Source organism: Stegodyphus dumicola, chromosome 1 (assembly GCF_044657685.1).
Source record: "Stegodyphus dumicola isolate Sdum_Otavi_A_Nest chromosome 1, ASM4465768v1".
Taxonomy (NCBI): domain Eukaryota; kingdom Metazoa; phylum Arthropoda; class Arachnida; order Araneae; family Eresidae; genus Stegodyphus; species Stegodyphus dumicola.
This window is the reverse complement of record NC_140768.1, coordinates 242,043,400-242,067,896: the sequence shown is the minus strand read 5'-3', so window position 1 is coordinate 242,067,896 and position 24,497 is coordinate 242,043,400. Positions and strand designations below refer to the sequence as shown.

The 24,497-nt window shown below is 32.0% G+C and overlaps 1 protein-coding gene across 1 annotated transcript in view; it reads right to left on the bottom strand.

Annotated features, from left to right (window-relative positions):
- LOC118202709 (acetoacetyl-CoA synthetase-like) overlaps positions 1–24,497 on the bottom strand; it is a 97,964-nt gene that overhangs the window by 26,800 nt on the left and 46,667 nt on the right. The window contains exons 9-14 of the mRNA XM_085826851.1: positions 18,818–18,971; positions 15,204–15,281; positions 9,966–10,158; positions 8,156–8,278; positions 1,824–1,937; positions 248–373 (exon numbers count right to left, since the gene is read on the bottom strand). Coding sequence (XP_085682977.1) covers positions 248–373; positions 1,824–1,937; positions 8,156–8,278; positions 9,966–10,158; positions 15,204–15,281; positions 18,818–18,971 — 788 coding nt within the window. The remainder of the gene's footprint in view (positions 1–247; positions 374–1,823; positions 1,938–8,155; positions 8,279–9,965; positions 10,159–15,203; positions 15,282–18,817; positions 18,972–24,497) is intronic.

The following is a 24,497-nucleotide window of genomic DNA, read 5'->3' as shown; positions in this document are numbered from 1 at the left end:
GATTTAAGCAGTCTAGCAGGTTCCATCATCGTTTTGAAAAAAAAAAAAAAAAATATGAAAAATGTTTTTTTTTTCCCCTCTTTTTTTTTTTTCTGAAATTTATGTGGCCATAGTTGGCATTGTGAAAAATTTTTCGTTCTTCTTTAATTGGGGGGAGATGTGAAATACAAATCTAGTATGTTTTAAGCATGTCAAGGTATGTCAATAATCTTACTTTCATTGGTATGTGATTGAAACCACAGCTCACCTTGGTATTTAGAAAAGTAGGTGTCGTTCAGTCGAGAGTGGTTCACGTCTTTCCACAGACAAATAGGAAAAGAGGGCGTAGGAGTGGCAACAACCAGTTCTCCCCTCTGTCCAACAATAGAATTTCCTACAAGCAAAAACATTCACATTAAGTAAAAGAAAGTATATTTTCACGATATTTATGATGTGATGAAAGTTTAACACAGAAATTACTATTTCTGTGGCAATAGTGTGAACCAGATTGTTTGGCAAAATAAATCTGATAACCTTGTAAGTTTGTGCTAGTTTAAAAAATACGGACTGGTGAAAAATGATAGAATAAAATATGTGCGAAGCGTTTTAATGCTATTTTAATGAATAGAGAACAGCAACTAATATTTGTTTTGGTTATTAGCGGTTACTGCACTATATTACAAAGATTAAATTAAAATGGTAAAGCACGTGGATCTTTGCATTTAAGCATATACAGCATGCGCCAGTTTAGAATAACGTAAATTTTGAAACAAGAAAATAAATGAAGATTCTGCTTATCTTTCTATACCTTTTGACACAGAAAGACGCCAAATTTCTTTATAAATTTTAATTAAAATCTTTATACAGGGTGTTTCAGCAAATAGGTTACATACTTTCAGGAGAGGAGCAGGACATCTAAACGACGGAAAATTACATAGTAATGTATTACCGGAAACGCTTTCTTAGAGCGGTTGTGACGACACAAAAAAGGAACGACACAAATAGTGTGAAAAAACATGTCTTATTATGTTTAGTATAGCAGAAACCAAGAAATAAGAACAAAAACAAGCAATGATCGATATTAAAGAAGGTGTTCGAAATTACGAATCCGGACCGTGATGCAGGCCTCACATCTCGGCGCATGGAAGATCGTATGGAAGATGCATGACGCACGGTTTCTATATGACAATCCGGATCGGGTCGTAATTTCAAACACCTTCTTTGCTGACGATCTTCTGCTTTTGCTCGTATTTCTTGGTTTCCGCTGGCAGTAAGCATAAATATTATTCTCACTCAGTTCATGTCCTTCCTTTCTTGTGTTTTGTTACGTCACTACCACGCCAGGAAAGAGTTTCCGACCATGCTGTGTGTGTTTCCATTGTCTCTGTCTCTCCTGAAAAATTCTAACTGATTTGCTGAAACACCCTTTATATTGGAAGACCATTAATTATTTCTTACATAATTATCTGTGATGTGGAAATATAAAAAATAACGTCCAGTTTCTGAGATCACAATCAAGAACCAATCGTTGGTCTTTGATGTCATTTCGGAAACGTCTGCGCAGAATACTATGTTTGTAAAGAATAGAGAATGTGCCTTTTGGTTTTTCGAGTTAATTCCAGAAAATTTCTCCGAATCATTGCAGTTGACGTTTTGTGCCTTTCTTGCAGGAAGTCAGTTATGCTTTCTGTTACATTTTCCTATGAAAACTTTGATCCTTTTAGTAGCACATTTATAAACACTATAGAGCTATGAAAAAATATTTATGTCTTTATCTCTTGCTTTGCAAAACAGGTCATTAATTATCATGTCAATCTAATGAATGAGCATAATTTGACATTTACCTTTGTGATCGAAGCATCGAATATCAACTCCAAGAGCCGGTCCTTGAATTTCACCGCCATAAGATGGAGAATTAAGATCGAAGCCAGAAAAAGCACCAAAAACTTCTGTAGCACCTACCAAATAAGATGAAATTATAAATTTAATTAATTAAAGTAAATAGTATGATTTGACCTAAGGTCAAATATATTAGATTTTATTTAATCATTATGTACTTCTTCTTTGCAGTGTTGTTGATCTGCAGCCAGCGGGAGCTCAATTTCAGAAATTTAGAATTTTAGTTTATTGCAACTATGGACAGAAATCGAGTTTCCAACAAAAATGCGGAGTTAAATACGCAATAAATAAAAAATATCATGTCTTAAGTTGAGATACACAGTAAAAATTTATATTATAAATATCTACAGTATTACATTATATTATTGTATATTATGTAACCATAAATACACAAAAAGTAAATTACATTTAAATAGGTCGTAAGAAGAAATAATAATTAAAAACGTTTAATAATTTACAACGTTTATAATTATTTCATTAAAATGCTTATGATTATTTCTGATCATTCATAAAAATACTCTCAATTCTTTTCGATCAGTAATACGCCTCAATATCAGAGATCGGAATCAAAAATAAATTCCAATACGGAGATATAAAACATTAACTGCTCAACATGCTCAGTATCGCCGATTTGGCGAGAACTGAAGAGATTTAGAGGAGCATTACTGTTTCTAGTGTCAGTAACGGAATATTGTTAAACAAGTGGGAAATAAGAAAACGCTTAAAAATTTTCTTGCCAAAACACTTTTTCAAACAAATATTCAAACATTCACTTGATTTGCACAAATATTTCTGTCATGTATCTCTACACGAATCATACTAAATCATGTCAGTGAATGATATTAAATTAGGTTCAAGCTGCATGTAGATTTATTTTTCGATTCCAAGGGAATAGAATTGTCAACTATCAGTCTAATACTCTGAAAACGTTACAAATGGGATCCAAAGATAAGATCCAAAATCCAAAATAATCATATATATGATCCAAGATCCAAAATGTTCACAAATTTGATAACCAAAGATTCATTGTATGACGAGTTTTAATTAATAATTGAACGAAGTGCAATAAATATACCTGAAACCTTTTAAGTTTTTTCAGTCAGTATTCACGTATCACAAGTAGAAAACATCTAATATTGTAAACCAACCCGTGGTAGAAATACTCTACAGGATAAGCAAAAAAATTATTTAAAAAAAAAAAAAAAAAAAAAAAAAAAAAGTAAAGTCGGGAAAAAAAAGTTTTATAAAAAATGCTGACCGAAAAGCAAAATGTTAAAAATGCTAAAATTTAACAATTAAATCAAAAATAATTGTGGTGCTTTTCTGTGTTATATGTATAAGTTTAGAAGCCATCTAGAATTCGCCTTAAGTGATTGGTCCCTTGCATAAATTGAAGATAACCAGTACCTTCATGCTTCCCGCAGCATCCTGAGGTCGTCCTGGAGTATCTGACTTCAGGATCTCGAGAGTTGGGAAACCAACTTCGCACTCTGCTACCATTTGCGAGTCACCGACACTCGTTTGAGCTTTCAGCGATTATTGAATTTTCAAAGTGTTACGTACAAGACATTAGTAGATATACATACTTATACATACTTGAAGTAGATATACATGGCTTCTTGATACCTATTTCACATTCGTTGTTGATACGTACCAAGCATTAGCATAGCGAAAAGGATAGCTTCTACATATTCGTCTATGATACATTATTCACTTAGGTCTTTTTATAAATGCTTACTATCTTTTATTCATCTGGAAGAGATTACATAGATGCTATTCATAATTTACATACGATTTGATTTTCCAAAAGTTTTCAGTGCGACCGTTACTAGCAGAAATATATTCCAAAGTACCGTGATTAGTTGTAACTAGTCTAGCTCACAACAGTAATAATGAACCACCAACGGATAAGCGGTAGAACAGCTGAACGCAATTACTTCGGCCAAGTTCTGATCCCAACGAACGGGTTAACTATACAGGAGTTATGGTTTCTCTCCATCTGTAAGAGGAATGCGAGCAAATTTTCTCAAGAAAGTCCTCTAAGAAAAAACCCTTCGCTTAGTATGATAGCTCTCATATGCTTAATTTAAAATCTTAATGAGTAATAATAGTCATAAGTTTCTTTTCCATTCGTATTACTTGTAGTTTACAATTTTCCTCATTCTCCCACTGAGTATCGATAAAATAATTGGCAGTCAAACCTATTTTCAGTAAGGTGAATTCTCTTTCAAAAACAATAGCCTTCATTCCAGCCCATTTGCCAAAACCACTGAGTCTTCAAAATGGTTAGCACAAATGCCAAATCAAAGCTCTTAGTTCTACGCGAGGATCTACTTTTCAACTACTTAATTCTTTTATACATAAGCAACACTTTTCCTTTTAAAAATCCTAAAAAAACAAAAGCCAGTTCAATATAAAATCCACACTAAAGCTGTTTTGAATGTCACTGCATAAAGATAACTAAATTATTTACTTGATGAATCTCTCTGTACTAAAAATGTGATTTTTTTATATCAGAGACGTAACTTTGATATCAGAAAAAAACTTGATGATTCATTCAGTAATGAAAATATAATGTCAATATAACATATTGGCACTTCTTACAAAATCATCAAGTGATTACTTTGTTTATATTGAAATAGATATGTGGTTGAAAAGCTGATCTTCGCACAGAAATGAAACTACCGCGGATAACAACTCTGATAAGCGCTAACCACTTTTAAGGATTCGGCGGGTTTATCAGTAGAGGTCTGGGTTGAAGCTACTCTTGCATGATATAGGCCGACCGTGGTAAAGAAACTTCAAACAGCTGTCCCCACAAACACAAAAAAAAAAAAAAAAAAAAAAAAAAAAAAGATGTATTCTGATAAACATTTAAAACATAGATTTTCCCCCCTCACATGACATGAGGACAGTTCCAGTTTTTTTATAAAGCATGCAGAAATATTCCATCAAACGGAAGCATGAAAACTTCGTTACTGTTACGTAACTTTTAAAAAAAAAAGTACGCCCAAAGGGGTGTCTTTTTAAATTTACTCACACATACACGTTTCGAGAGCATTTGGGCTAAAAATATTTTAAAAAAGGCCTATCTTTAAAATTTTCGATAGACACTCTCCCGCGCTGGAGATTAAAATGTTTTCTTCGATACAGTGTTGAGACTCCTCTCTTTGAAATCGTTGAATTTCATAATGAAGTTCGTTAAAGTTTTGCAAAATATGAAACAGATAATAAAACAAATCCTAAATTCCAAATTCGCGCTTCTATGTACCCGTATTCGGGTGGAGGACTACGTTATTCAAAATTTGATGGCCCTAGGTAGCGTTGTTCTTTTGCAGTGCGAGAAACATATATGTATTTATGCAGATTCTTCATTATTTAAATTCTTTAAATATAATATAGGGCAAAAATTTAAAAAGTGATACAACGCTTTTAGTGATTCAACGCAAAATGCTGTTTTGAGACTAAAAGCCCTTCTGGACTAACGCACCGTTGGGCTAAAAAAAATCCCGATTACAAATAAAAAAAAATTACTTTTTTCCAATGCCTGTATAAAGGTCTTCAAATAAAATATTTTTTCTTGTCATCTAATATAGACAATTAAAATGCGATTTAAGCGTCCTTTAAAATACGTTATCTTATCTTAAGAACGGTAAATTTCATATAGCAGATGAAAGCTCTTTGTACTGAAAATGTTGTTCAATGTTGGTCTGCAGAAGTGATTATTCGAAAATTTAACAGCATGCCATTCGAAAAGAATGTGAAATTCTCTGAGAAACAAAGGCATGATACTGAACTGATGATACTGAACAGACAGTAATTAAAAGAATAAAAAAATGATCCTTTTTTTTCTGTACAGATTGATGAGTGCGCCGATGTATAGAAAGTTTCGATCTTGCATTTTTTGCGAGATATAAAAAATAAGAAAATGTTTGATGAAAATGTACTGCGCAGTTCTTTCGGAGAAAGATGCTTGTTGTCATTTACAAAATGTTTGCTTCCATTTACAAACTGTGAATTTGTAGAAACAGCGTTCTCATGTTTACCGTAATAAACGGAATACTAGTCCTGAAATAAAACTATTTCTACCATTGATCATGACTTCAGAAAATTGAACTCAATGAGGTGGACTACCCACCAGCGGCCGAGCGGTAAAAGCCGCTGAATATTAGTAGCTCGTATAGGGTTCGAGTCCCAACGAACTGCATGGGTTCGTTGCTGCTGTAGCTGCATGGGTGTTTTCGGGGTTTTTCTTGTATGTAACGTGGATACGAACCAATTTCCCTTAAAAAGACCTCCACGGAGCATCCTTTCCTTCCGTGTAGTGCCTGAGGGTAAAGCACATAATAAGTAAAAAAAAAAGGAGGTGGACCGAAGAATTAGGTCTATAATGACGGCTGTCACCTTGACTACCTTGGACTATTCGTAACAGTCAAGAGGACTATCTTATTAAAGTTAGTATTGAAAGTAATTTTTATGGACTTTTAGGTTTATAATACTGAACTACTTATTATTTGCTTAAATGTCATATGGGCTATAAGTCTTTTGACAAGTCTTAATTTTTGCCTATTTTTTAATATGAAATACTTATATTTAATAAGAAAAACTTACGTAGTCATTAACTTAAAATTTATTATACGCTTTGCATTTTAATGAGGTACAGCGCTATTTCAATAATGCTTTGATTTTACAGCTCTGTAGAAAGATCTAGTTTGTAACCATTATCAATTCCATTCTTTTTCTCACTTTCCTCTTACAAAAACTGATTTTAATATATAATAATTCAATACATTAGTAATCTTATGTTAAATATATGTGTTAATGGTGTTTATTTGAAATAAGTAATGTAATTAGACAGTCATTGTTTGATTATATTTTTGTAACCTCATTCATTGCCGTTTATTACATTTTTAAGAAGAACGTTAGGTTGTTGTTGTCTTGTCCATATTACATGGAACAATGGTTGCCAAAGCTTACTCCAATTTTCCACCTTCAGTTTTTAGTGAGAGCACCCCGGGGTCTCCCATCCCTCACCGCTTCCACCAAACCACATGAGAAGACTTTTGGCTCGCCGCATATTTAGATTGCCGCCATGCCGCACGGACACTATACATTTACAAACATCCAGGTTCTTCTCCGAAATCCGGACCTGGGCCCTTCGGTACCATAGTAGGCTTCCCTAACCATTTAACTCCCGCTGAGTTGGTAACTAATTCTGCATGGATATATCTATACCTGGGTCGGAAGCCAACTCAGCGGTTTACTGCGCTAACCAATATACCACTTGAGCGACAGGAGCGTTAAGTGTAATCTACAATTACAAAGACCATAGTAGGCTCCCCTAACCATTATACCGCCTGAGCGAAAGGAACGTTAAGTGTAATCTACAATTACAAAGACTTTTTAAAGGGTCAGCAGAAGAAAAAGTGTTGAGGATTATCTAATATATCCTTATTGCAAGGGCAAGGAGGTGAAACCAAAAGATTCTGAGAGTCTTTATTAATCAATATTCTGAACTATTATGCAATACGGCATATAATTATTACCAAACACGAGTACAATTAATTAAGGAAACATTATTATTAATATTGGTAACCTGTATTAATCTGTATTCTGAACCAAAAGAATTTGGAAATCTGTATAACGCAAAGCAAGATCTTTTTCCATATATTTTAAATAACTTCCTAAAAGCTTTATATTTCAGAATCTATGCATTTAACCCTATTGCATCCACCGAAGTTTTGTTACAGATAGCTATTTAAACAATATTTTTTTCGCAAAGAGAATGCGAAATATAAATGTGTTCATAATGATATAACTGATTACAGCGTAAGAGAAACTGAAAATCATAAAAGTGAAGCAACAACCTGGTGTTATGCGTAGATTTTTAGTATAGAAATTATCGATTTCGAGGGCGAACAAAGTCGTTCTTCACCAGGAGCAAAGAAATTGCGGATTTCTTTCGATCTCATATTTCTTCAGAATATATAAAAAACAATTTGCTAATATATTACGTAATTTTCATGAAGTTTTGCTTAATCTAAGATAAAGTACCGTACTAAAGAATTAAAAATACTAGAAAAGTATGAAAATACTTAAATTTTTAATTGCAGAATCACAATAAATATGCAAGAATAAAACAGTCTTCAAAGGCATATTTCTTAGGCATAATTCAATTGCAGTTCGAAGACATAGTACGCAGATTCTGCTTATGATAGTCTACAAAAATTTAATCAGGAGTATTAGATTAATGAAAATCGGTGCTTTGCTTACTTACCATACATGCTGCCAACGAAGAGATCCTTTTTAATTTTGTTTCTCAGGTATTCAAAGTTTTCCTTCTTTACAGGACTTCCACCAATACCTATAATTTTTAAACTGTCTAGATTTGCACCAGAACCTAGGAAGAAAGCATTTCGTTAAGAATCTACTTCATACAATTATTAGTACAATTATCATTTATTATTAGTAACTATAATTAACAAAAAGAATTAGAAAATAGTACAACAGACTCCTGTTAAAGACGCATTCGTCTGAAACGGTTTTCGTCTTAGTTAAAATTATTATCTCTTATTCGAGGCAGTAATGGACATTCGGTGTCAGTGGCACTATTTAGTGCGTACCGCTCATTAGATTACGTGCATAAAACTTTTAAAATCTACCTACGTGAAAAAATGACTTTTTTAGGGAAAACTGCACTTTGAATACGATTTTTGTTCCGTTATTTGCGTTTATTTCTTTTGCAACAGCAATCCTGTTAAGAATTTGTGAGGAAAATCTCGTTTCAATGGAAAATCTTACTTTGAGCATGATTTTTGTTTTCTAGACTTTGTTCATTTGTTTTCTACCAGCAGGTTTGTGAATTATTTTCTATCTTCTTTTACTTTCGAGGATGTAGGAGGGCAGAGTACATTGCAAACTTAAGGTGAACCACTATTATATTATAAAATAACACACACCCGCATGACAATGCACTGTGTGTGACTTTGTAAATTTATGAAGATTTATTCAACAGATGTCTCTTGGTATCCAGAATCTAATTATATTCATTCTTTTAATAGATTTAATTTGCTGGCAAGACATCAAGGCTGAAAGTATAAATGGGAAACGGTAGCACATTCAAATGATGCTCAGTCAAACTAGAGATGTAATTTAGGCAGCTGTAAGACTATATGTAACCAAGGCTGTATATTTTAGACCCTAAGCTTTGTACTTTAAAAAGCGTAATCTAGTTCCATGAGGATAGAAATTCAAATTCAAGTAGTAATGTACACTGCGGGAAAAAAAATGGGAAAATCTGTTTCCCGTTCTACTCGGTCAATTGACGAAAAGCAAATTGCGTTTTTCATGTCTCGAAAGCGCGACTTAAGATATGTATTAGATTTATATATAGCATTGTTCTAATATAGGTATTTTGACACAAAAGTATGACTTTCTCTGAAGTGACATGCCATTGTTTTTCCATATTTTGTTTAGATGACGTATTTATTGAAAATATACCTTGAGAAGAAAAACGATAATAAATTATTTAGGGCTATAAAGGTGTGGAACAGTATAGTTATCAATATAGAAAGCACGATTGAAACCTAGATTTTTCTTTGTCTCTCTGAAATTCATTCTAATTAGTTTGAATGGTTAGATTGCGCACGCTTTACTTGGCTAATAAATCGAATTTGGTTTCGTTTGTTTATTTTATTACGACAAAGGACTCGAGGGTTATCTGACAAACCGGGAGGATGCCTTCGTGGAGGATTTTCTAAGATAAGCTGACTCATATACACTTATACATGAGGACAACCATGAAAATACCTGTGCAGGGAACATATTAGCCAGAATTCGAAACCTGGAACGAGCTACCATTGTTCAGTGACATTACCACTCGGGCGCTGGTGGGCAAATCGAATTTGAATAGAATGAAATTGTGCCTTTAGACTAAATTTCCGAGAACATGAATAAGTAAATTTTTTAAAGCATCGAATGCCTTTTGAAAGAGTTTAGATTCATACAGAATTTTCGTAAATGAGTTCCTGACGCTTTTGTGAATACTTAAAATTCTGTTATTGAAAATGAGAGTAGCTTTCACTTACTAGGAACCATTTGCTGCTTTTCCATTTTGTCTACCATGCTTGTAACCAAAAAGGCGAGTGTGACTTTGTATTCTGCAACGATGTCCCAAAAATTGGCGCCTTTTCTTTCAAAGTATGGGCTGCCGCTGTATAAGAAGATCTTAACTCCTAAAGCTAAAGCTGGTATAAAGTAGTCCCAAAGACTCCATCCAACCTATGGTGCCAGAAAAATATAAAAGAAAATATGCTATATAAATGAAGGACAGGAAAAGAGTATTTCGAAACGTACAAACATATTATTGCAATTACGTTTTTAATGAAGATACCAAATCTCGTGTCTCTTGAATTTCGTGCAGAGCATAAATATGAATGTTTAGAAAGTTCTAACAGAAAATTTCCGCGATAAATGTATACCTAAAATTTAAATAAAGCTTAAGTTAAAAGATTTTCTAAGTTTTTACTGTATGTTTGATACTATCACAGTATAATTTTAATAATGATATTAACAATTTAAAGACGTCTGTCCTATATAGAGATACTTTGATGTCTATTTTATGACAATGAAAACTAACAGGATCTATCTTGTGAAAAATGAACCCTGCTTCATTGAAAATTGGTCCACGAATTAAATTGCAAGTTTAAAAATGATAAATTTTCTTTCTAATTGAAATCTTATGAAAGCAATATCAAGAAAGGAAAGGGGAAAATATTGCTTTAATTATCGTTTTAATGTGGCATCACAACTTCATTATTTAGAAGAAAAACAAAAGTGTGTTTTAAATCATCAGTGGTTTAGTGAAGAGAGTATAAGTTGTATAAGAGTATAAGAGATTTAAGATGTATTTAGTATATATATTTAGATATATTTAGTAAGCTATGTTTAATATATGATATATTTAGTATAAGAGATTCAGTGTTACAGTGGGTTCAAGGTTATCGATCTGAGTTTAATGCGCATCAAGTTATGTGCGACAGAAAATTACTACTTGCGCTTGCGCTTTTCCTAATAGCATTTCGTCTTTCGAAAACTCAAAATTATTATCTTCGTGCGAACTTACTCAGGTTCATTTTCCAATAAGACAAAATTATTTCATATGCTGCGGATTCTATATTTTGTGTCTACATTCTGCTTAAAATTTCTGAAATTGGATTGTGCGGTTTTAAAATAACATACAATTATTGTTCAAGAGATGAAAGCATCATAACAATTCAATATTTTTAAATAGTTTTGAATGCATGATTTTTGTGAGTATTTTAAATATTATTTCGTTAATGTATTTTTAATGTTATCATAAATTACACTAAATAATTTACTTGGTCATGAAATTATTTGATCATTCATTAATGTAACTAAAACATGTTACACAATAGAAAAATTGTTAATTATGATTATTATTATTTTGAGATTTTGAATACATAATGCTGTTTCTTCTACTGGATTAAAGGCATAACATTATATGGCATTAGAAATTCGAATTTTGTAAATTTGGTTTAACAAATTAAGGAATTTTAAAATTTTATTTAGGGAAGGTTATTAATGTGATTGATCTACTTTTGTATTACCGTTTAAATATATTTGAATAATTATTTTGAATGGTTTTAACGATGAGATTATTGTTTACAAATTTGAATTCTAAGAATTTTCTGATTGTTATAAGATTGAAGTGAATATAAACTTCGAAGGCTCCCACTTTATAATTTTATAGTTAATAATTATTGCTTTCATAATGAACTTTAATTTTTTTTATATAAATGGAACGTTTTAGCTAAGTTCATAAAGGCCAGTTGCCTTGAAATGAGGAACGGAGGCCTTTTGAAATAACTGCTACAAGCGTCCTTTAACTATTAGTGAAAATTCATACATCAATTCGTTAATGTGAATTTGCTTATACATGGAACTTTTTGTTATTAAGAGTAAGCTCTAGGGTCTTCTAGTTTGTACAAACTAAGCAAACTGGAAACGTCGATAATAATAGAAAGCATAATTTAGTAATATTATTTAAAATGATGTTTCTAATGAAAAATGAACTAAAATTTAATGTTCTGAAATTTCTTGGGATATTGTAACATTTTGCAATGTATTCGTAACGTAGATGTATTTAAAATTTTTACATTTGAAAAGTTATAAAAGCCATCCTTAAACAGATCTAATTATGAAGTTTGTTTATTTTTTTTATTTTATATTCACAATATTATATGGTCCATATTATTATTATTACTGTAAGGCAGAGTTTTACTTACACAATTTAAAAGTCCTAACTTGCATAAAAGTTATTCGTCTTAAATTAAAATTTTTTATATATCTTTTTCTTTCAATAAACTAGTTTGAAGGTTCTTATGGCTGTGAGTTATTAATGCAAACTTTGATAACTATACTATACTAAATGCCAGCTACTTTTTTAAGGAACGGAATTTTTTATGTTCTATTGTATTTAAGCTTCCACAGTTATCAGCAAGTTCACAGTTATCAGCAAGAATCACAAAGTGATTCGCTTTGTGAGGACCTGCCCATTTTAATCAAAGTAGCTCTATTATTGTGTTGTGTTTGTTAGGTTTCTGTTATTAATGACTAAAGTACATTTTACGTTGCTTTACAATTAAGAAAATGTGGAATGTTTTATAAGTGTTAAATAATTAATTTTGGTACAAATATCATGAATATGTAAAATATTTTTTTTTATTATGACAACAATTATTTATACGAATGACTTCCACGACATGGCCTGTAAAATATTATGATCATAATTATGATACTCAAGCAAAGATTTTCCAGAACTGTGAACATTTCCATTTACCTCTTGAAAAACCTAGGACACTCTTAACAGCATTTTCACAGAAAAATGAACTTGCATACTTTAAAATTTCAATAAAAGTTTCAGTTTGCATTTACAATTTTAAAAATGGTTCCCACAAGATTTTATTACTTTAAAAAATTATTTAGATCGATTTATGTTTTTCTTCCCAAAATTTTATTTTTCTTGTTCCGCTGATGCGTTAATGCTTTCCTCTAAAAAGGCTTTTCTGTAGCCAAACCTTTTTCTGCTTGAAGGAGGGTAATACGTAAGATAAAATATATGTAAATCAGCTTTATAATTTAATTTAATAATAGCCTCTTAATTTCCCATTTTTAATTTGGATATTTTCTCTCTGTATTATAAAAATAGTAATAACATTTTTGGACTGCGCCATTTCTAGATCAATCTCTGTGACATGGCTCGCATAACGCTAATGGCATAGCTAATTCGGAACCTGAACTCAAAATTTCGAGAATGAAATTTTTCTCTTAATAAGTACCATAAACCAAAACCTTCTCTTAGTGAGTCTCCATACTAACTAGATATTGCACACTTTAGCTTTCACCCTTCTTCACGTTCAAACGCTATTTTGCTCTGCTTTGTTCCTGTCGCAACAGTATTAAAAATGTGAATGTTCTCGAATAAGCACGATTAGAGTGCCAAGTAAATTGTGGCTGCAAATGTCAATTGAAATAACGTTGAATATTTAATCTTACTCGGCTACTACCTACGTTTCCTCTTCAATATAGATCTACGCTCAACGCCATCAACATCGCTAAAATCGCTTAAAAAGTAAATTCCTGCTCAATAGACAATAGCTGCAAAGATTAAAAATTTCTGTTTCTTTTTTTACCTTTAATTTTCATTAGTTTAGCATTTAATTCCATTTTTTGATTTCCGTAATAGTACACCTTTACTATCTAAATTTTCTTCTCATTTCTAAGGAGATTATCTAATCATACGTATATATATATATGTGTGCGTAAGATAAAAAATATGTAAATCAGCTTTCTATTACCATCAAGTTTATATTGAAATTTGGGTATTTCCTCTCTGTATTCTGAAAGTAGAAATAATTTTTCTGAACTGCGCCATTTCTAGATTAATCTATGTCACATGGCTTGCGTGGCGCTGATGACGTAGCTAACTGAGAACTTGATCTCAAAATTTTGAGAACTGAAACCTGTCTAACCTAAACCAAAACCTTCCTCTTGGTCAGCTTCCATACTGGATAACAGCGCACTCTAACTTCTGTCTCTCTTCGTATTAAGACGCTATTTCCCTCTCTCTCTTTCTATCGCCGGAGTATCAAAAACGGAAATAATTTGGAAACAGGTCCGATTAATGCCAAGTAACTTGTGGCCACAAATGTAAATTGAAATAAAAATGAAGACTTAGGTATTCTGCTTCGACTGCTAAGTGTGCTGTTCATTACGGATTCAACACTCTACCCTTCTACGCAATCAGAATTAGTCCTCTTCTCTATATATCTATACGTTCTCAGCTATCTGCGAGCTACGTCATCAAAATTACTGCGTCTGTAGAGACATTAGGTTAATTGGAAAAGTCGGAGAAATGAAAAATTAGCAAACGCCTTCGCCGGGGATAGAACCACGGACCTCTGGAATACCGGCCCAGTGTGCAGACCACCATACCACGAAGGCACGCCAAGAAGGTAGGAGAAACCTTATATACTACCCCTTTTAAAGGGCGACTGGGGTTTTTAGGGGACCCAACCGCCAAACAGTGGGAAGGGAGAAATCATCAACCACCACCCCTTTAGTTCGGGCGCCACTGAATTTCATCTCTCTGGCTTTTTCCAATTAACATTAGGTTAATTGGAAAAGCCGGAGAGATGAAAAATTAGCAATCTCTGGAATACCGGCCCAGTGTGCAGACCATCACACCACGAAGGCACGCCAAGAAGGTGGGAGAAATACCTTATATGTCTTTTTCTGTTTTATTACATATATGTATATAAGTGCATTAATGCAACCTTTAAAAAAATTTCAAATCAGTTCCCTAGATATTTTAATTTGAAAGTTAATAAATTCAGCAAAAATAAAAGTAACACTTTAAGATATTTTTTTCAGTCAAGTAAAATAAAATTCTGCTTGAAAACTATGCAAATAAAAATTTGGAGAAAATTTATTAATGAAATATTTAAACGCAATTATTTGTTGAATACAGATATCAGCATTTTTTAGTTTAATTTTTTATTCAAAAAAGAGATTTTAAAGAAAATCCTGAGTGAGATATTTAAATATAAACTTGATGGTAATATTAATAATTCAGAAGTGTAAAGTAGATTTTAGGGCTTATCTTTACGGGTAATGTACGGAGCTATGTATAGGGATAAAAATTCGTGATAAAAAGAATACATTTGTAAACAAATTATAATATGAAGAGTGATATCTTAATAAGTAATTAAAAAATAGACAAAACGCAACAAAATTATATTTACCGGGTAACAAGTCAATACAACATCTCCACTTTTCAAGTTTAGGTGAAACGCGAAGTCTCTTAATTCAGCAATGAATGACTGCAAGGAAGAAAAGAGTTTTAATAATCTCATTGTTTAATTAACAGCCAAGATGATAATTTTTTTATATTCGAAACATATTGAATTTAAAGACTTAATTCAGTGTCAAATTTTAAATAAGATTTAATTGCTATTATTTATTATACCTGCAAATAGAGAAAAAATTATCCTGATGTTAAGCAAATATGCTCTATTTGTTTATAACTTTGTTTACTTAATTTATGTTTATTTAAACATAGAATGATTAAGACATATTTAAAGTTCGAGTCAAATATTTTTAAAGCAATTAAATTGGTATTCTTTGTTTAGGAAACTTTTTCAATACTGATGTTTTCTCAAATCCCAATTTGTAGATCCATATACCAATTAAGACACAATAACACGCCGAATAAATACTAATTCAGAAGTCAAACAACAAAAATCAGCGTTATATTCACAAAATTTTCACAGGACTAGTTTCGATGGTTTTACCGAACCATCGAAACTAGTCCTGTGAAAATTTTGTGAATATAACGCTGATTTTTGTTGTTTGACTTCTGAATTAGTACCATATACCAATGTTTAGCTTTCTAATATTACTTTTTTCTTTCGTAACAAAGAAGTGATATTTTAGTTTCATAATATATGCTGTGTAAAGTATTTATCTCTGAAAAATTTCAAATACTTCTTTCTTAGATACAAATGCAATATCCGTTAATGCAAATTAAATAAAATTCTATTTTTTTAAGTTTACTGAAATACGGTTTTTATCAACTGATTTCTAAAATATTCGTTACCATATCTTATCATGAAGTAAATCATCCGTTATCATAAAGTTGTTGACTTGCTCTACAGATTCGTTTATTATCACATGTTTAGAGGATGATCTATCGAAAGCTACTTTATTAATTGACCCACAATAGCACCAGCAGACATTCTTTCCCATATTTCGATTAAATTCAGCATGGCGGCACGAGTTATAAAGGCACGTGTTATTTTGTGATCTCTTTTTATCTGAAGCAAAAATATTACGCTAAACACATTGATTGAAATATGATAAAGATGTATGAAAAGAAAAATGGTATACAGTGAAACATTCATTTAAAAAATGAAACTAAAATTGATAAAATAAGATACGTGATAGCTAAGGCACGTTAAGCATTGAAAATTAAAATCATTGATTAAAGTTGAGGAATTTTGGCTAGGGTGAATGGCTTGACAGAAAATCTGTTGCTAAAGAACAGTTCAGTTGATGTTAACCATTAACTGATTGCTGCTTATATGGGAATTTTAAAATTCTGAGTACCAAACAGTTCTTGAGCGCGACCTTGCAGGTCAGGTTCAGCGGGATTATAAAAGAACATATCATTAAAATAAAGCCACACTAAATATGTCAAGAACATTTATTCAGGGAACTGCTTGCTACTGAGTTTATACGATTGCAGTATGAGAAAAACTGTTGTAAGTATCAAAATATTAAATGTAAATGAAAGTATGAAATTATGAAACCATAAATATCTCTTACCAAATGAAAAGAAGTACACGAATAAGGGAAGACTAGGCAAGAAGGAATAGCTCCTTCTTGGAGTAGTTAGAGGCAAGAAAACATGGAAAATAAAGTTATGACATCTTCTCTTACAATCGAGGGGGGGGGAAGAAATTATGTTTGTACTACATCTTAGACTGTTATAAAGAATTAATATAATTTTTTATCGTTTTGTTTTATGCAATTAAGATGGAGGGATTTATTGATTTCATTTACTGTATCTTTATAAACACATTATGAAATTTTTCTTTTAGTAAATTAAATTGAATTGAAAGAATCTTATATATATCTTATGTGATCGTACCCCCATATTAAATAAAGAGATCTTGTGGAAATTAAGAATCAATTACATACGATGAAGAACCATTTTAAAGGCTGGATTTTAATGACTAGTTTTGATTCATTTTTAAGTATAATTTATTTCATGATGATCCAAAGCGAAAATTTATCAAAGTTATAAAGGTTTTCGAAATGAACCTTTAAGATTTATTTTGAATTGAATTATTAATTTTATTATTTAGTATATTATTATTATTTCAGTAATATGATATAATTTAATTCACTAATATTTAGTTATTTAATTCATCGTTGGTCATTAAATCATCTTAGACGTTTTCATTTATTCATCCTTTTTATCATACATCTCAGCAGACTTTTGAATAAGCTTATGATCTAACTTTTCTAGTACGTGTAAATGCCATGATTAATTTTATTCATTCTGCTTTTAACTTAAATATTTTTTCCAAATAAACTGTTAACATTTTTAAGAACGCCATCTATTGCAACCAATCTATCTTAACACTTCGATTCACGCACTCACGTTTACTCTACATATTTTTAAACACGAACGTCATTAAAGTCTCTTATTGCTTCTCTCATACTTTCCATAAGAATTCAATAATAAAGGAAGATACAAAATTCATTTCAGCTGCTTGTATAGCATATGAGAACGAGACAGCTCGTATGTAGAAGAATTTCCAGGCATGACTCGAATTTGTTTTAGAATGAGAGTCAGGGCTCTAAGAAGAATTATAGGGTATTTCAATCAGAGTATTATGGCAACCATGTTCAAGAAGCTATCACTGTCATTAACTTTTATTTCTGTTTAGTACGTTGTGACATTCATCATGGCGTTTCAAGAACATTAATTTTTGCGCGAAAAATTATCTTCCCAGATGAAGGTTATTTGTGCTTGATTGGATACATTATGTGGCTATGTTAACAAACAAAATTGTTGTTTTTGATGCGAAAGTAATTGAAAGGAATTGCACAAGAAGCCCTTGCATTCATAAATACTATTATAAGCTGTGGTTTATGGCATAATGGCATCATCTTACCACTTTTGTTCCAAAAACGACGAAGGAGATGCAGTTACAGTGGCGGGTGAAAGATACCGATTGATGATAACCAAATATCTTGCGGCCAAGTTTGGAGGACACTGATATGGGGAAACGTGTGGTTCGAACAAAAGTTTGCCACAAGAGTTACACTACTAACTCTATTATCCATAGATTGCAAAAAAAAGTTTAGTAACAGGTTTCACGAAATGCAACTCTTAGTTGCCCTCCCAGAAGTTTTGATTTAACTCCTTTTAATTACTGTAGATCACTGTTGTGTTTATTTGAAATCAATTACTTATGTAACCAAACTAAGACCCTTGAAGCATTTAGGATAAGCATAGATTTCTCCGTTCGTGACATTAAGCCCGAGTTATTGCATGCAGTCATCAAAATGTGGGTTCATCGAATTTGCTTGGACGCGCTACGTCGGGAAAGACACGTAAACGATAATGCCATATATTGTAATTCAAAACAATATGCAAAAAATTTGATTGCATCTGAAATAGTTTTTGTACTGTTTTATTCTTAAATCATATCATACTTATTGGAAAACCTTTTATTAGGGCAATTAATTAAATAATGAATCAGCCTGATGATTGGATAGCCAATTAATGATTTTGAGCTGTGGCACATCGAAGCTACATGTAATTTGATTAAGAAAATTCGCTTACTCCAGCAGAATGCACAGGTCCTTTAGGAAGTCCCGTTGTTCCAGAAGTGAAATTAATGCAAATAGGATGATTGAATGGTAGCTGTTCAAATGCGATATCCGGTACCGTACCGTCTGGTGTTCGACCGTCCTCCAAAAATTCGTGGAGGAAGCAGCTGAAAGATAAAGTATTCATCAGAAATATACAAAAACATTAATTATAACATTTTTGTAATGTTACCGCTTTAAATTTTAAAATTAATTTGCTACAAAAGCATTACTATTTTCAAGTACAAACCAGATAAGTGGAAAAGAGCTAAAATAACAGTAATAGTGCAATTTTTTAATTTTAATGTTATAATTATAATGGCAGAATTATATTGGTTTATAACATTCACATAACTGGGTTTCAAATTACAGCAAAATGTTAACATAGGCTTCTGGACAATTTTAGCCTCTTGTGAAGTAATTTCCCATAAGTTTTTGTCCTATCTAAAGCTTTTGATGCGAATTAAAGTAAAATACCGGTGTAGAAGAGCATTATATCAGTCTATTATTATAGCGAATTGAAAAAAAGTACGCTTTAATTAAAAAAAATGATAAAATGCCGAGATGACAAAAATTTAGGAAATCTGTCATGGAAAATTAATATTTTGAAATGCTGTGAGCAATTAATATTTCAAAATATAGAAAGGAAAAACTGTGAAAAGAAAAAAACAATAAATAAAAACTTTACATTGTAATTTTTATTAATAAATGCCGAAAATATTTATTATTTGTTAAAGTATCCATGAAAAGAAGCTTTGCCTCTTTGATTTTATCTTTTTTAAAGAATAATTTTAATTACCGTATTTATGCGAATCTAATGCGCATCCCCATTTTAAAACTTTAAATAATAAAAAAATTGTTTGTCGGCGAATGTAATGCGCATCAATGATATGAGGAATTTATTGAATCTTATTTTATACAACAATGGATTTGTATATAAACTATCAATTAATGGTATGATAATTTTATTTAAATTTAGATACCATATTTTATACAACAATGGATTTATACATAAAGTAGCAGAACATAGATTTAACCTATTAGTGGGCTATTGTCATGTGAAACAATCATTGTTAATTAGCACCGTATATAATAATTTGTTATTAGTACCGTATATACGGTACCTATCGTAAAATATGAGCATGAAATAAATCGTAACATTTCCATCTAGCTAACAGTTTCTACAATGAGTGCTTAATAGTAAACGTCCTTATTCACTAATGTTTTCATCACTGGAATCCTCGCAGCTCTCTTCGTCAGAAGCAGATTCATTTCTTCTTTCCTCATCATCGTCATCGTCATCCTCGGCGTTCCAGAGCACGTCATCGTCACTGCCATTCAATGAATTTGAAATGCAGCATTTCTTGAAAGATTTTACAATCAAATATCTTCAAAGATCTACAAAGATCTTCCTTTGGGAGGGCCAGTGAATTTCTTTCTACTAGCTTTAGTTGCAAACAGTGCCAATTTCTGTTGCCGCCACAAGCGAACATTGCTCTCAGCTACGTTGAACTCTCTCCCTGCCTTTCTATTGCCGTTTTTTTCAGCATAAAGAATTACTTTACGTTTGAAAGTAGCGTCATATCACATTCTTCTCTGTTTGCCCTCCATTTCGTGACTACGTACTCTGCAGTTTGTATCCTCTACGCAATAATGTGTCAACGATAAATGTAACGGTAAATGTAGTCGAGAAATTTGGTTGACATCATCGGCGAACTTTGCACTCGAATCTAATGCGCCATCGAATCTAATGCGCACCCCAATTTTGAATACTACATTTGGCCAAAAACGATGCGCATTAGATTCGCGTAAATACGGTAATTAAAAATGAATAAAGTAATTGAACTATCTCATGCTCATTATATGCCAAAATTTAAAAAATAGATTTAAATTGTTTATATAATTTATCGCTTCATTTAATCATTTCAGGGAGAAGCCAGAATATTTTCACTCTTCGTAACAGAGATTCTTCTTCTTCAGACTGTACAGTCATTAAGTTTTTTGAAGCAGGAGACACGAAAAAATACCTTATAAGATATAGAACAATAAAAATGGAAAGTCTATACATATAAATAAGTCTTACAATGAAGAATTATATATAAATAAGTCTTACAATGGAATACATTTCAGAAATGTATTCCAATTTTGAAGTTCTTTATTTGCAATGAAGTTCATATCGATGTTACTGTCTAATAGTTGACTAAAAAGCAGCTTATAAGAATGAGCCAAATTTAAGATTTTTTTAGCATAATAGTTTAAGTACATGTAACATTAGGTTAACATTATATTTCATATAAAATTAAAATTTACATGAGATTATTTTTCAGTTTTTCGATGATGACATTTAAATAGTTGTATAAATTTCTTAATGGCCGGCTTCACAAAAATTTCTTTCGGCTCACCTGTACTATGCCTTTAGAAACAGACTTTAATCATCGAAGATAACATCTTTTGAACTGATTAAAGATTTTAAGCTTATTTTTCTTTACTGTATTAACTGTTGATATTGTTCCCAGTCCTTTCTGTATCTTTAGCTTTTGATAATGTTAACCTTACTCCAATTGGTCACAAAATCAGTTTTTTGTTTGTTCAAATAGTTGTTAACATCTATCTATCTATATATATATAAGCGGCTTAAGTGTTTGTCGCCGATAGTTTATTGGTTGCTTGCGTAACTGTAAATTGTTTTATTCGACGTGCACTGCAGGGCGTGATACATATTATGAGAAAGCTAAGCTGGAAAAATTAAAAATACAAGAGCACGTGCATTCAACATTTAATAAATAAATTTAACATCTATATATAATAGAATCTGGAAATATGGAATTGGCAAAAACCAGCAACTATGAAGAAACAAATAAAATGAAATAAATAAATATCTTTATTATATGTGGCTTAAGTGTCTGTTTGTCGGCGATAGTTTATTGATTGCTTGCGTAACTCTACTAGCCAATGGGGTGAAGTTGCCATGGCACAGGGTTGCCGTTTCAATTGAGTCGTGGGCAATATCCTGTAAAACTTGCCTTTGCTATGACCATCCATAAGTCTCAGAGCCAAACGCTTAAGCGTGTTGGCATTTTTTTTACCTGAGCCTGCATTTGGACACAGTCAACTTTATGTGGCAGGTTCAAGAGTTCGTGAAAGAACAGACGTAAAATTAAAAATAATTGATAGTCCTCTGCAAGGCGAGCTTAACAATGATGGAAAGATCTACACAAGAAATGTTGTGTACAAAGAAATCTTTGACATGCGAATTAACATTTTATTATTTAAATCACCTTTATTTATTGAGCTAGCGGTGGCTCTTAAGAAATGTACCGCTAGTGGTTTCCTTCATTGCACTCTACTTTAAGCAATTAAGCAAGTAGAAGGGGAAAATCCCGTGGGGCAGTAAGCAAAGGGGCGACCTCGCCGCCTGCCCTGGTAATTCAGTTTGAATTAGCAGACACCTTTGCAGAAATCATTTTAATTACAATTTATAACATCTAGAACAGCGGTCATTTCGTATGACCATCGGGCTTTCTATTATTTAATATGATGTCTAGTAACTAAATCAACCAGAACAAAATTGTATACATTTTTGTGATGCTTTTTGACGACTAGGCTAGGTTATCTGAATCTGTGAAAGCATATTGTTATGCATGAGATTTCAGGGTTACATTTTCTTTAAGTCAATGAAAAAAAATTTTGATATTTTCAATTTTCGAGCAATTTGACACATAAAAAATTTGTTTTCTCCTCTAGATTCCTTTTAACTGTTTTTGAGACCTCTTTGATTCTTTTTACACGACCTTTTTAAGATTTAATTAATTTCAATGTCTCCGTTTTTCACACTGTTATGCAATTCAATAAATCGTTGTTTTTGATAATTGAGTATTTTGCTTTTCACCGCAATGTGCGTCTTTCGGTATTATATTAAGAAACGTTTACTATATTTATTGAAAAACTTTCATTTCTATCTTTATTGGCTTGTATTTAATCAGTGTAATACTCATTATCAGCGAGCTTCTGTCCTCATTCTTACCAGGAAGCTTCTTTGGTTCAACATTACACTTTCTTTACAATGCTTTCATCTTCAGGCTACTCGGAAACAATAAAAGGAAAGCTCTAGTTGACCATGTTCTCATCCATTCTATTTCACACTTCCGCCATGTCTATTTATTATGCCTCTGCTGAGCCGTTCGATTTACATTCCCCAATGACATTCTTTTCTAGTCACTTCATCTGCATTTTATACTGAGCTGAGAAGCTGCTGTTGTAAATTTCATGAAGCAAGATCAAAATGAAGAATGTATGTTTCAGCAAGATTAATCTGGGTTACATGCATGTGAAACCTTGAAGGTTTCAATAAATCTAACATATATAATCTAATTTAGAAACATATTGAACAAAACTCTCGTTTATTAAAATCAGAAATGATATCAGTCATCCATGCATATTCAAAATGGAACCAGTTTTCGGCGATACAGTGTCAAAGTAAATGATTTCTTAAAACTTGAGGTTGTGCATACAAATTATTTAAAGTTTAAATGATTTGTATACGCATCACCAAAGTCATGTTATTAGAATATGGCAAAGCATTATTTTAACCTAAATTACATGAAGGATATCTGACTAAGAGGATGTATGAGTTCGTGGAGGACTATCTAAGGGAAACTGGCTGATAATTATTTTACATATGGAGAAAACAAACGAAAAACAAACTGCTGTCAGCCCGTTCGAATGGAAATACAGTTCATGTCGAAGTATAAGTAGTAAGCGGTTTTTAACTACTTGGCCACTGGTGGGATATACATCATCAAGTATTGTTGATTTAGAAATAGGGATTAAGCAAAAAGTAGAAAGTGATTCCTGAAGTTTTGTGGTTAGATTTTACCTAAATGGGAAGGAGTATCACAGTAATCCCCCATACGATGCTGAATTGAAGCTTAAATAATTAATAGCGGTATGGAGGCACTTTAAATACATGGCGACACGAAAGTCCTCTCGAGAGGTTGATTGTAGGGGAAGAGGGGTGGGAGACCCTCGGACGTTTCGCCTGTGTGTTCTCCATCAAAACAGGGAGGAAACTGAGTGAAGTCGTGTTGTTACCTGCATAGTGCTCAAGATTCTTGCTCACGACAGGCGCAATCTTGCTCTACTTGCCTCGATGAATTTCGTGGGCTTGTTCTGATGGTGCTGTCAGACAAGTGAGATAATCCACAACAACAACAACACATTAATTATGAAAATGAACAATTTTAAACAAAATAATGTTAATTTGTCTTTGAAATAAAAACACAGTTCTCTCTTTGATTAATTAAGAACCAAATAAAAGGCAGGAAGAGGTTCCTTCTTGTTCTGTTTTTTTAACACTATTTTGTTATTTTCACATGTCACTTAATCAAAGGCTTACTAGATTAATAGCTTTCACAGCTTATGGATTGACTACTGACAAAAACGTCTTATTATTTTTCAAGCAATAAATGAAAAAGATTTTTAATATTACCTAAAAACTGTTTTAGAAATTTGAAAATTCTAAGTATTAAAAAAATTTTAAGTTCTTTGCCAAAGTGATAAAATTCAAATCACAATTGATGTTTGTTTAATTGAGCAATAAATTTAGCTTATTTGATATGAACCTACTTAAGTTCAGATTGAAGAAGAGCAAGAAA